The following is a 12810-nucleotide window of genomic DNA, read 5'->3' on the forward strand; positions in this document are numbered from 1 at the left end:
TTCCTAGGGAATCCGGGTGACTGTAGAGATCATCTCGTGCCTTTGATCTTGGGAAGGGAGAGTTCCACACTGCTGCCCTAGGCAGACCTCTGCTCCTCTGGCAGAACTCGGGAGCTGCTCTCAGGCCTGACAAATCCGAGACTGCTATTCATGAAGAAAGGCTGCAGGATTTGCCTGTTACCTCTGCTTAGGAGCCAGTGTTCCCTCCAAAGGGAGTCAAGAAATCAAAAGACCCGAAGTGAAAAGCAGAAGTGCAAAAACACAATTTCACTCTGAGAGGAGAGGCCTGGGGAGTGTGTTATCATTTTCAGACTCCTGGGGTCCAAACACAGAAGGCCCCAGCTGGTTAGTGAATTATCTGTTTTCCAGAGGGTACATGTGCTATGGATCCCGGGGGCTAGGCTGACGGCAAAGTGACAGGAAGACAGACCAAAGCGGGAAGAACGGTGGCGGGCAGGATGACAAGCTAGCAAACTGGAGCCCACCAGGGCTCCAGCTGCCTCTCTGCTGCCTCCCACTTTCCTCTGATGATTTGAATCACCCCCCCACCCCACCAGGGAGTGACCAGAAGGCATGTCCCTGGCTTGTCCTTGTTTCCACTCTAAAAAGCTGTTGACAAAGGAGGGAGGTGTGGCCACCACCTTCAAGAAACATGTGGAAGATGAAACCCGAGCCCATTTTTCCAGCCACTCCTTTCATCCCAAGAGATGTTTGGGGAGCAGCCCCTCCTACCGCTTCACTTCTCTCCCGCATGTCCTCCCTCCAGCTTGCCAGACGCGTGGGAGGGGCCTGAGCTCAGTTGGAAAGCTCTGCTCTGCCTCCCCAGGGTCTGTGGCTGCTCTCTCCTCCTTAGCCCTGGGTGTGCACCTTTCTGCCGGTTGAGTGTGTGGTCTTTTGTGGCGTGTATTCAGTAAGCATGTGATGTTTCTAGACTATGCGCTTTCCTCCGTTTGTCCCCATCTCTCTATAGGAATATAGTCCCAGACACCTCCTAGTTTCCCCATTTTATTATTTATACACAGCCCGTTATTAGCTTAGGGGAACGAGCTCCCTCCTGTTCAGGAAGCTTCTTCCCACTCACAGGCTTTTGCTTAAGCTTTTCTTTTTCCGCTTTACTTCTCATCACAAATAAGCTCAATGCCATTTGGTCTCTGATGCTACCTCTGGTGGCCCTGGTCTACCATACCTTGAACTTGTACACCCTTTGCAGCACACATTGTTCAAGCAGAAAGTGACTCCAGCCTTGCTCTTCACTGCTGTATATGCTGCTCGAGAGAGAAAACTCTAATGGGTTGGCCTGGGTTGTTTTCTGTAACGCATTCATTTTAGAAGAGACTTGTGTGATTCTCAGCACAGGGGTGCCGAGCCTAGCTGATGGGTGGACACTCAGAGGGGTTAATGAATGGAGGTTTTAGTTCATAAGTCGGTCCGCTATAGTGCATGAAACCTCAGACAATTAGAGGTCTAAAAAAGAAAGCCGGGTCAGGGGTGGTGGTGGTGGTGGTGGCTCAGGGAGCAGATGTCTGAAATGCCAAATTACATTTGTTCTGGAGAAGAAGTTTCCTTGACAGGAAATTGGAAATTTGAGTTAGTGAGAGGGGAAGGCAGTTTAACTTCCATCTGTGCCCTGTGTCTCAGTCGAGGCTTAGCGAATTATAGTAAAGTTTACCAATGGGTCCCAGGTCAGGTAACTCAAAATGGACGCCGTAGACTTCCAGGACATAACCTCTGGTCTCCTCAAAGACATCTATGCTGAATCTCATTCCTCTCTGGAAAGAGATACAAACACACCGAGAAATCAGACCTGTGGTTGTCAAGAAGCTTCCCCAGAGCCACTTCCAGCCCCACAGGCACGAGTAACCCTGTAGGCAATGCACTTAAACATGAGGTAAGAGGAAGGCTCAGCTCCCCACCCTATCTATGACCCAAGCTCCTTCCAGGCGCATCTGTCATTTGGCCTGGTTTGGCCACATTATGAAGAAACTCACCTGCACAGCCTCCCTCATTCCCTCTCCATGGAAACAACCTAATCCAGACAGTAGATGAGTATTTGAGAAAGAGAATCGACCAAGCTCTGTGCTTGAGTGCTTGGTATTTTAAAACAGAGCCGACACCTAAGCCTGCGTACCCTTCTCCACCTGGAGCCTTCTGGGGAAGTCAAGCCCCCTCCTCACCGCCAGGCATAGCAGCTGCAACATCTGAATGCTTTGGTCTCACTAACTCCCAGCGGGGAGAGGGAGGGGGAAGGGGCTCCTCACCAACCTGAAGGACGCAGATTTCATTGGGCTCCACCAGCATCTTGCCAAACTCGGTGTAAATGAGAAGGGTCCCTTTCTGGGGAACTGACACAAAAGACAGGGCAGTGGTGAGCAAGCCTTTTTGTGTGAGGGCCATTTCCCAGAGCCAAGGCTCTAAGTCTCAAGCTATCGTGGTCTTTTCATTCCACATGGCAGGAGCTTTACTGAGTCTCGCGCCATCTCCAGATTGTGTTTTCTGACAATTGGGATGAAAGGTCTAGAATCACATGAAGGAAAAAAGAAAAACTGGCTTCCTTTTGTTGTTTTCAGGTAAGAAGCTTAGATCGACATGATTCCCTGGGTTGACTAAAAAGGGTTGCAGACATAGGATGGCAGACCACTCGTTTCTGATGGCTCCAGAGGGAGGCTGGCCTTCCTGTGTCTACGGTCAGCATACAAACACTGAAGCCACCAACTAGAATGGGCAGAGCAGAGCCATCGCTAACAGATAACTGCACTTTTCAAAAGCGAAACTAACTGCCATTGCGTCACTGCTGGCTTGGGGCGACCTTGCAAGATAGGGTAGAACTGCCCCGGTGAGTTTCTGAGACTATAATTCTTTTGGGAACAGAAAACCTCATCTTTTCCCCACTACTGCCTGTTAGATGGTCTTAGAAAATTGCGTATTTAAATTACAGATATCAATGAATTACAGATAGCAAGAATCTGTCTTTTCTTGGGTGGTTTTTGAAGACAAATAGAATGCTTTTAATAAATTCGTGACTTCATAGTATTAACCTTCATTTCTTCTCAACTACTCATATGTCCCACATCAAGCAGGCCCAGCTGAGATGGGCCAAGACAGAGAGCCCAGCCAATCCAGCTCGTGCTTTGAGGCACACGAGGGCTTGCTTCTGGCCTTCAGAGCTCAGCTGAGCGATTGCACTAAATGAAATCAGACAGATTGGAAGGTGAGGGGAAAGAATGGGCATACACGAAAGAAAAAGGGAAAAAGCAGCTTCCCACGCAGGATCAATGAGCTGTGAAGGGTCTGCAATCTTCAGAACTCACCAATTAAGAAGTCCCCATCAGAATTGTAAAAACACCTGGAAGATAAAAAGGTGAGACCAGAGATGTCCAGTTTTAGCACAATCTAGACAAAGCAACTCCCGCCACAGTGTCTGTTAGTGCTGGCTGAGAAATGGAAGGCTCACAGACTCTGTCCTCATGAAGTTTAGAGCAAGTGGGGGTCCGACAGCAAGAACCATGTCGTCATCAACTGTCATGGCACTGTGAAGGACAAGTTCAAGGACTGAAAGGATAGGGGTCTGACGGCAGCGACAGAGTCTGCAAAGACGTGTGATACATAACTGAAGTCATCCGCAGCTGGGACAAGGGGCACATTGCCGGCAGAGAGAACAGTACACGCAAGTTCTCTCAGGCAAGAGGCCACCTGGCAGGTGGGTGGCTCAAGCGGAGAGGGGGCTTGGCTGCTGAGGTGAGGCTGAGCCTCAGGTAGCTCTCCAGGGCCTTGTCACAGAGCTGGGGGCTGGGCCTTGGGCCATTGTACATTTTTGCCAAATGTTTAACTAAAGGTCCTCAATCCAATACCTGCCAGCGAGTCATTTTTGACTCTTAGTGACTGAGGTAGTTAATTGTGCCAACCTGGCCGATAAGCACATGTGAGGTTAATTGAAGGGTGGAGGGTTAAATGGCTCAACGAGCCTCGCCTTTCTAGTTCTTTGGTCTCTTGCTTTCTGATGGTCAGACTAGGGTGCAGCTGCCTTAGCTAGTTCCCGGCTTCAGCTGGTAAGGCTCACTTCCTGTAAGACATCCCTGAGGAGAAGCCACATGGACCTACCCCGATGCAGCCCTGGGTGCTGGAGCAGCCGTGTGGTGACCCCTGCCAGCACTTAGATGCTTACACATTCACTGACTCAGCTTTCCTCCTGCAGTCGGCATCATAGTGTGCGTTTTGTGAGATGGAGGAGGACTTTGTGGATTGGTGTTGGACATATGGGTTAATGTTGGACTTGTGGGCTTGGGCAGCACTGGGTTGGAATGTTTTCTTGATGAGCACTTAATCTTTATATAAAACTGTCGCATATATGAGTTTCTGTGGATTTGTTTCTCTAAAGTACCCAGACTAACACAGCGAGTAGAACTGCTCCTGTGGGTTCCGGGATCATAGCTCTTTACGAGAGTAGACACCCTCATTTTTCTCCCATGGAGCAGCTAGTGGTTTCAAAGCACTGACCTTGAAGTTAGCGGCCCAACATGTAATCCACTATGCTCCCGAGGGCTCTGGGATGAAAGCTCAGTGGCCGTATTGATCAACTCTGTAAGTACCAGCATTTGGGTGGTTTCGCAGAGTCACCTCTGGCTTTCTGAATCTTAGTTTTAAAAATCTGAGATTTTTAAATAAAATAAAAAAAATTTATGGGGGCCTTGCTGATATGATGAGCTTCCTTAACATTAACACCTTATCACCGATACAGGCTGAAGATAGTGAGTGAAGAGCTCCTTCTCAGTAAACCAGGCAAACAAACAAGTGCAAAGTTGAGAAAAAGAATGTGACTGTAAAATAGGGACGGTATTTAAAAGAACTCATATGGTGTGTATAGAAAGAATAACAACAATAGCAAAACACTGTAAAGACTGTACAACACAGCTCTAATCAATGAAGGTAGAGGAACCCTGGTGGCATCATGGTTACTCATTGGGCTACTAACCGCAAGGTCAGCAGTTCAGATCCACTAGCTCCTCCGAGGCAGAAAGACCAGGCTTTCTATCTCATAAAGAGTTATAGCCTTGGAAACGCACAGGGACATTCCTACCCTGTGTACAGGGTCGCTATGAGTCAGAATCAACACGATGGTGTTGAATGTGAGTTTTGTTTGAATGAAGGTAATAATCGCTCACGTTTGTTGAGTGCTTGCTCTGTGCCAGACTCAGAGATATGTGTAACTCATAGAAGTTAAACAACTTCCCTAAGGTCTCAGTCAGAGAGAGTGGGGTTGAGCTTTGACTGCAAGCAGTCTGTTTGCTGAGGTAGGCCACTGTGATCATCTGTTTTCCAAATAGAAAGCAGAAATTCTATCTATGTCACATATGTATACACACACATATTAATTAAAAGCATACAGGCCAATGTGCAAGCTCCTCTACTTAGGCATTTTCAACTTACCCAAAGGTATCACCCCAAACCAATCTGTCAGCTTGACCTGTGCCCCCAGATGACGCTTGGACTCCAGAGAAGCCCTTGAGAAATTTAGAATTAGGATCCTCTGATGCAACTCTGGTTAAAGTCAAACACCTCTTGGATGAACCCCACCTTCCAGGGCTCGATCCTCTCACTACTATGGATTTGCATGGTCATGTCACATCCTTGTTTACGCCACGAGTCAGTTCAGATGGAAACAAGGAGGGGTACAAAACCACCTTAGAAACAGTACATGTGCACGTGTGATTTTGCGAGAGCAACAACTGGCCTTCACCTCTGGTCAACAGCCCCTGGGAAATAGGACGGCCCGGCCCTGGCCCTGGGAGCCTCACCTGTTCCCCATGGAGGTGTTGCACAGGAACATGTGGACGGCAAGTCCATGGTTAGCCTTGATGTCTCCAGCCCCACACAAGGTGTGCAGACCCTGGGAGGGAGGAGCATGAGAGTGGATGTGAATGGGAGCAACGCCACAGAGGCCAGCCCCCACGCCTGGTCCCTGAGAGCCTAGGTCCTTCCAGAGTGTCCCTTTGGGACACATGGGAGCTTTGGGACCTGGGCTGCCTCTGAGAACCTGCAATTCACTGACTTAGGTTTGACAGGTGGTGGCTCACATTAGCCGCCAGCCATGTCCCTAAGTCTGGGTCGTCTCAATTGGCGACTGTGCAGCGCTTTGGGTCATACTTGGCATTTGACCAGATTGATGTTTAAGATCAGCCTGAAGGAGAGATTCGGAGGCAGGTAAGATTAGACATGTAGGAGGTTTAGGGAGGAACTCTGCAACAGGGAGGGTGAGCAGCCCAAACCAAAGCTACTGTCATCGAAGCGATTCCGATCACGGCGACCCTGTAAAACTGCCCCCGTGGGGGTGCCAAGGCTCTCATCTGTGTGGGAGCAGACTTCTCCTTTGGAGAAGCTGGTGGGTTTGAACCACTGACATTGTTTGGGTTGTCAGTGGAGTGTTTTAACCACTGTGCCACCAGAGCTCATGTCCAAAAGAAACCCCTCAAAACCAAACTCAAGTTCCACACCAAGTCATAGTGACCCTACAGGGACAGGGTAGATCTGCCGCGGAAGATTTCTGAGACTCATTATGAGCAGCTCTCCCATGGAGCAGCAAGCAGGTTTGAACTGCTGACCATGGGGACAAATCTTCGAACTATATTGGAAGAATTGTCTTCTTCGTATTTCTATGAAATTTATAAATATAGATATGGTTATAGATGTATAAACATTTAGAAACATAGGCTTCACCAGAATCTCAAAGGGGTCCATGGAATGAGAAAGATTAAGAGCCCAGAGGAACTTGAGATGGGTAAACATTCCATTTCCATTGGCTTTGCGGAGATGTTGCAAATAGCTGCCGAGTGCATCTCAGTGTTAGGGACCGCAGGGGTCTGTGAGTACGACATGGCTCAGCTGGCCACCAGAGCACCAAAGGAAGTGGGTTTTTGTCTCTGTGCTTCCCTCTGAGTCCCCTTCTGCTGGGCACTCAACTGCAAGTGCCTGACCCCTCCCCACAAGAGAGCGCAGGGTGGTGGGGAGGGGTGAGCAGGGTCTACTTACGCCCACAAAGTCCACTTTCTTCTGAGAGGCTTTTGGAATCTCAAAGGGCTTCCACCTGAGCTGGAGAGGGGTACAAAGCATACAGAGAGATGACTTCAGGAGGGAAACCAGAGCCCCTAAACAAATGTCATCAATCACACACGCTCTGACTACTTTTGATTTCCTGGTTTTGAAAGTCGTAATTATCCATCATTTCCTTATAAAAGGGCTTTGTTGGGCTGGGTGGTGGGGGTAGGAGAAGGAGGCTCATGTATATGTCTTGTCACCTATATGCATACAAGCCATCTTTCTTCCTGAGGACTTTAAACCTTTTTTTTTTAAAAGAACCATCCTTCTATTCACTGCTTCCTCTGCCAGAAGCTGTTTGTTTCTTTCAACATTTTGCTCAGCAGATCAGTGAGCTCCGACGGATGCTGCCTTTCCTGCTATTCCTAATCAGCTCCCTTTCCTGCCATGCCAGCCTCCCTGTGTGGGCTCCTGACGCTGGAGGGAAAGTTCCACTCCTACTTCCAGCCCTGGGAGCTTTGAATTATTTCCTTAAAAGAAAGAAAAAGCCCCCGGCAGAGACTGGATTTGGTAAATGCAGTCTCGGGCTCAGTTGCTTCACCAAACCCAGTTTGTCCCCAGGCTGCCTGATGGTTCAGTTTGAATCATGACAATCTTTAATTTAATAATGAAATGATCTAAGGAAGTGGGCAGGGAAACCAGCAGGTTCAGGCCCTACGAGAAGGGTCAGGCCAGCACTTATTAATCAACCTGACCCAGGTGGTTGGCAGCTGATAAGCCTAGCAGCTTCCAGATACAGCTCCCAGGGTAGCCTGTACCCCAAGCTGGTGGCACCTGGTCAAAGCCGGCTGGCCAGGCCTCCAGGAGGCAACAGGGTTCAGCTCGTGCTGTTTTTCAGAGAGGAAGCCAGCAGGGACAGGAAGCAGCAGGGGGGACAGGCGGCTCTGGAGTTACTCTGTCTCTCTGATGCACACTGACAGGCGGCAGCCTTCATTGCTTAACAGCAAAGCAGGATTCACGTTCAGGGACTACTTGGAAAGGATGTAAGACATGGACTTGAAAAATGCTATGGAAGGAAAGGAAAACGAAGGATTCCATTAAGGGTGACGTTTCCCGCAGGAGGTAGGAGGAACTGAGAAACAGAACCTCACTGTTGTTGTTTTGTTACTCGCCATTGATTTCAGCTCATAGAGACCCTGTGTGGGCAGAGTTGGACTGCTCCATCCGTCACGTGTTCAGTGCTGTGTCCTTACAGAAGCTGATCATTAGGCCCGCCTTCTGAGGTACCTTTAGGGGGGTTTGAACTGCCAAACTTGAGGCTAGTAGTTGAGAGCTTAAACATTGGCACCACTCGGGGACTTTGAGCAAAGATTTGGGAAGTGGTTTCTTTTCTTCAACACTGTAGCTATTTTGACCCAGATAAAGCTTTGCTGTAGGGGTTGTCCTGTACACTGTAGGGTATTTAGAGCCACCTTTAAACTCAACCCACTAGATGCTAGTCAAGCTCCTAAGCATCGAGTTGGTTCTGGGTTTCTTTAAAGGGTTTACCGGTGTATAAATCATTACTGGAGTAGACAGCCTCATCTTTCTTCCATGGAGAGGCTGGTGAACTTAACGGCCTACCTTGTGGTTAGCAGCCCAACGCCCAACTCTCAGCACCACCAGGGTTCCTTAGATGCAAGTAACACCCCTCAAACTATAACCAAGAGTGTCTCCAGACATTGTCAAATGTCACTTGGGAAGCAAATTGCCCTGGTTGAGGGCCAATGACCCAGAAGCATACTTTCATTTCCCTGACATGAGGAAGGTTCACAGGTGAGCACAATGTACATTTTGGGGGGAGGGGGGTTTGAGTCTATTACTAACCATGACCTGCTACTTCCCTCTATAATAGCAGTGCAGCACATGCATACTACAAGAACATTATCTGAAAGATGCTATTACCCAGGTTTGTAATTCCAAGAAGAGGCATCATTCTAGATTTCTCAATGGCAGGGAAAGGATTTACATCTCCGATCTGTGATTGAGCTATGTTTTAGCTCTCTATAGAAATTCTGGCAAGTCTTGGAGACCCAAGACCAAATTAAGTCAGAATCAGTGAAGGTGGAGGTCAGGCATCATTGTGTTATAAAATATCTCCAAGTGATTCCAGTGTACAATTAGTGTTTGAGAATCCATAAATCCAGGAGAGAGAGTCTGTGATTCTTGTATGAGGGGGCTTCAAAAAGTTCAGGGAACAATAGGATTAAAAGACAATTGATGTCTTTCCATGAACTTTTTGGATCCCCTTGAACCTAGAATCATGATCAGAAAAGTCAATCCAGCAACCAACCAACCAATCACTCACCTAAGTCATGGCAGTTTGGGCCAGATGTGAGAATGGCAATGTCACATCTAATAGTAAAGGCATCTAAATAATACAAATCTAAGGATTTACAAACATAAGGACAAGGAGAAGAAAGAGAAAAAGAAAGCGAGAGATCTATACCTCAGTAGCCGGGACAGTACGGCTTATTGCACTGAGGCTAATGCCTCAGGAGGCCTTTCTGGATACTTGTGGATAGAAAAAAAAGTCTTGACCCCAGGGAACAAGTCCACTGAACCAGAGAGTCTAAACAGTTAGCCAGACTCAGTTGGTGTTTTTTTCAAGAAAATGTCAAGGTCTTTGGACTATGAAACTTCAAGTTTAATGGGTCTGTGGACTATGAGGCCTAAGGACAGAGCCTGGGACAGTGAATGGAAGGGCATTCACAGACCTTCTACAGAGGCAGTGGCTTTGAAGGACTTCCTCTAACCCTATACATATATAGGCATCCCTCCATCTAATGACAGAGATGGTATAGGGAGAGGAGTAAGTTCTTTATTGAGGCCGATGGCCGCGGATTTTATAGGTTTATCATGGAAGATGCTCAAGATTCAAGGGAGCTGTAATAATTAAAGACTCAACAAAAGGAAGTTAGTTTATAATCTTCAAGCAAGAGATTTTCATAGGAGCTCTAGCATGATTTGTCTTGGTGACAATTATCTTCCCTCAAATATAACTGGGGAAAATTTTCATTCCGTATTTTTCTTCAGAGAAGAGTTTCCAAGAGTAGTAAAGGGTGCTTGTTAGCTCACTTAGTTCTAGATTTTTTCCAGTTTTTAAATTCACACTACATATTATTGCTAAGTAGCCCCCCCACCTAAAATGGAATGATCAAATAGTGCAAAAAGAACGAAATCAATTATAGTTCCAATACAATGTTTTGATTATAAAAAACAAAACAAAAACACACTGTCATCAAGTTGATGCCAACTCATAATGACCCGATACAGGGCTGAGGAGACTACGTATCTTTGTGGGAATAGACAGCCTCGTCGGTTTCCTGTGGAGTGTCTGGGGAGTTGAACTAATGACCTTGTGCTTAATAGCCCAATGCCTAACCAGCACTGTTACCAGGCCTCTCTATGTGTTGCCTTTAGCAAGTGGTAACAAATATTTGTGGAATTATTGAATGAATATAAGGCACTAAGAATATTGTGAAAATTCAAAGAATAAAATAAAAGGAAATTAGTGATACCTTGGGAAGTCAAAATGATAGACAGTAACTACTTTTTTTTAAACATTTTATCAGGGGCTCATACAACTGTTATCGCAATCCATACACACATCAATTGTGTAAAGTGCATTTGTACATCATTCTCAAAACATTTTCTCTCCACTTAAACCCCCGACATTAGGTCCTCATTTTTCCCCTCCTTCCCCGCTCCCCTCTCCCTATGAGCCCTTGATAGTTTATAAATTGGTATTTTGTCATATCTTGCCCTGTCTGACATCTCCCTTCACCCACTTTTCGGTTGGATAGACAGTAACTATTAAGTTGGTAGGCATTTCTAAAGTCCAGAGATTATTTCTAAGCTTGTAAGTCAGTTCTGCATGTGAAAAAATCCTCCATTCTTCTAGGTTGTTGCTGATTTTTTGTCTAGTGTTCTAGCAATTGTCGAAAGAGGAGTCTTGAAGTCTCCAGCTATAATTATAGATTTTATTTCTCCTTTCAGTGTATCAATTTTTGCTTCACAGTGTTTTCATTCTGTCTTCTGAAAGCTAACTGGAAAATAAGCATTTACTTTAGGGGTCCTCAAACTTTTAAAACAGGGAACCAGTTCACTGTCCCTCAGACTCGTTGGAGGGCCGGACTATAGTTAAAAAAAAAAAAAACTATGAACAAATTCCTATGCACACTGCACATATCTTATTTTGAAGTAAAAAAGGGGGGGGTGGCAAAAACACCCAGCGGGCCAGATAAACATCCTCGGCGGGCTGCATGTGGCCTGCGTGCCGTAGTTTGAGGACCCTGATTTACTTACTAGATATGGGGTGATCAAAAGTAACCTGAAAAGCATCTTCAAAGGAGTGCAACATTAGAATGAAAAATTCTTTTAAATTGCCAAAGGAGGCTGCCCAATAATCGGTGATGCAATTGAGTTATCAGGATGAAAACGGAGTGCTGAGAGATGAAAGGAAACATCAGAGAATCGACTTTGGTATTTCCAAAGTCAGAAGATAGTGAGATAAACTGGATAGTCCAAAGATCCTTTTCTAAACTGAGTTTTAAAATAGATATATTATTTACTGAGGTTCCCAACAAAATTGCTCTGGACTCAACTTAAATCAAATGGATTGGATAGACTTAACAACACGGTGATCACTATTTCAGGTACACATTACTTCAAAATTCTTATATAGCTGAAATGGGCTTGTGAGGTGCCGGTGGGAGTAATTTGAAGGTGAAACAGCATCATGACATATGAGCCATGCTTAAGAGCCTTGGGGGCTCAGGGAAGCCCAGCAGAATCTGGAACGGTGACTTTCAATCCAGACTAGGAAAGTGAAAAGCTCACTGCCATCAAGTCCATGTTGACTCATTGAAACTCCATAGCATAGGGTACAACTGCCCTGGGGGTTTTCTAAGACCACGAAGCTTTGTGGGAGTAGGCAGACTCATGGCGTGACTGGTGGTTGCCAACAGCTGCCCTTGTGGTTGTGTAATCCACTACAACACCAGGACAAAGGGTTGTTGCGGTGAGATGCCGTTGAGCCCGTTCTGTCTCATAGCCACCCTCTAGACAGCAGAATGAAACACTGTCTCCTGGCCCTGCCAGCCTCACAAGTGTCCCCATGTTTGAGTCCCTTGTTGCAGCTACTGCACCAGTCCATGTCATCGGGGGCCTTCCTTTCTCACTGCCCCTCTACTTTACCATGCACGATGTCCTTCTCCAGGGACTGGTCTCTCCTTGATAATATGTCCAAAGTAGGTGAGAAGTTTCATCATCCTTGCCTTTGAGGACCATTCTGGCTGTACTTCTTCCAAGACAGATCTGTTTGTTTGGGGGGCAGTCAACGTTACTTTCAGTATTCTTCACCAATACCATAGTTCAAATGCATGGCTTCTTCTTTGGTCTTCCTTATTCAATGTCCAACTTTCACATGCATACGAGGCCATTGAAAGTACCTTGCCTCGGGTCAGTCACACTTTGCTCCTCAAAGTAGCATCCTGCTTTTCAAGACTGTAAAGAGGTCTTGTGCAGAAGATTTACCTAATGCAATGAGCTGTTTGATCTGCCGCTTCTGTGAGCATTGATTATGCATCCAAGCAAGATGAAATCCTTTACAACGTCAAACTTTTTCTCCATTTGTTGGTTCAGTTGTAAGGAGTTTTGTTGTCTTCACATTGAGTTGCAGCCCATACAAAAGGTTACAGACCTTGATCTTCATCAGCAAGCGTTTCAAGTCCTCCTTAC

At 46.4% G+C, this 12810-nt stretch overlaps 1 protein-coding gene across 1 annotated transcript in view; it reads right to left on the reverse strand.

The window, feature by feature from the left end:
- The window catches only part of HGD (homogentisate 1,2-dioxygenase), a 68125-nt gene that overhangs the window by 17620 nt on the left and 37695 nt on the right, over positions 1-12810 (reverse strand). The window contains exons 5-9 of the mRNA XM_004709794.2: positions 7024-7083; positions 5793-5884; positions 3309-3343; positions 2263-2342; positions 1670-1769 (exon numbers count right to left, since the gene is read on the reverse strand). Coding sequence (XP_004709851.1) covers positions 1670-1769; positions 2263-2342; positions 3309-3343; positions 5793-5884; positions 7024-7083 — 367 coding nt within the window. The remainder of the gene's footprint in view (positions 1-1669; positions 1770-2262; positions 2343-3308; positions 3344-5792; positions 5885-7023; positions 7084-12810) is intronic.

This window comes from Echinops telfairi, unplaced genomic scaffold (genome assembly GCF_000313985.2).
Source record: "Echinops telfairi isolate 266 unplaced genomic scaffold, ASM31398v2 ScPeMD7_3509;HRSCAF=4178, whole genome shotgun sequence".
Lineage (NCBI taxonomy): Eukaryota > Metazoa > Chordata > Mammalia > Afrosoricida > Tenrecidae > Echinops > Echinops telfairi.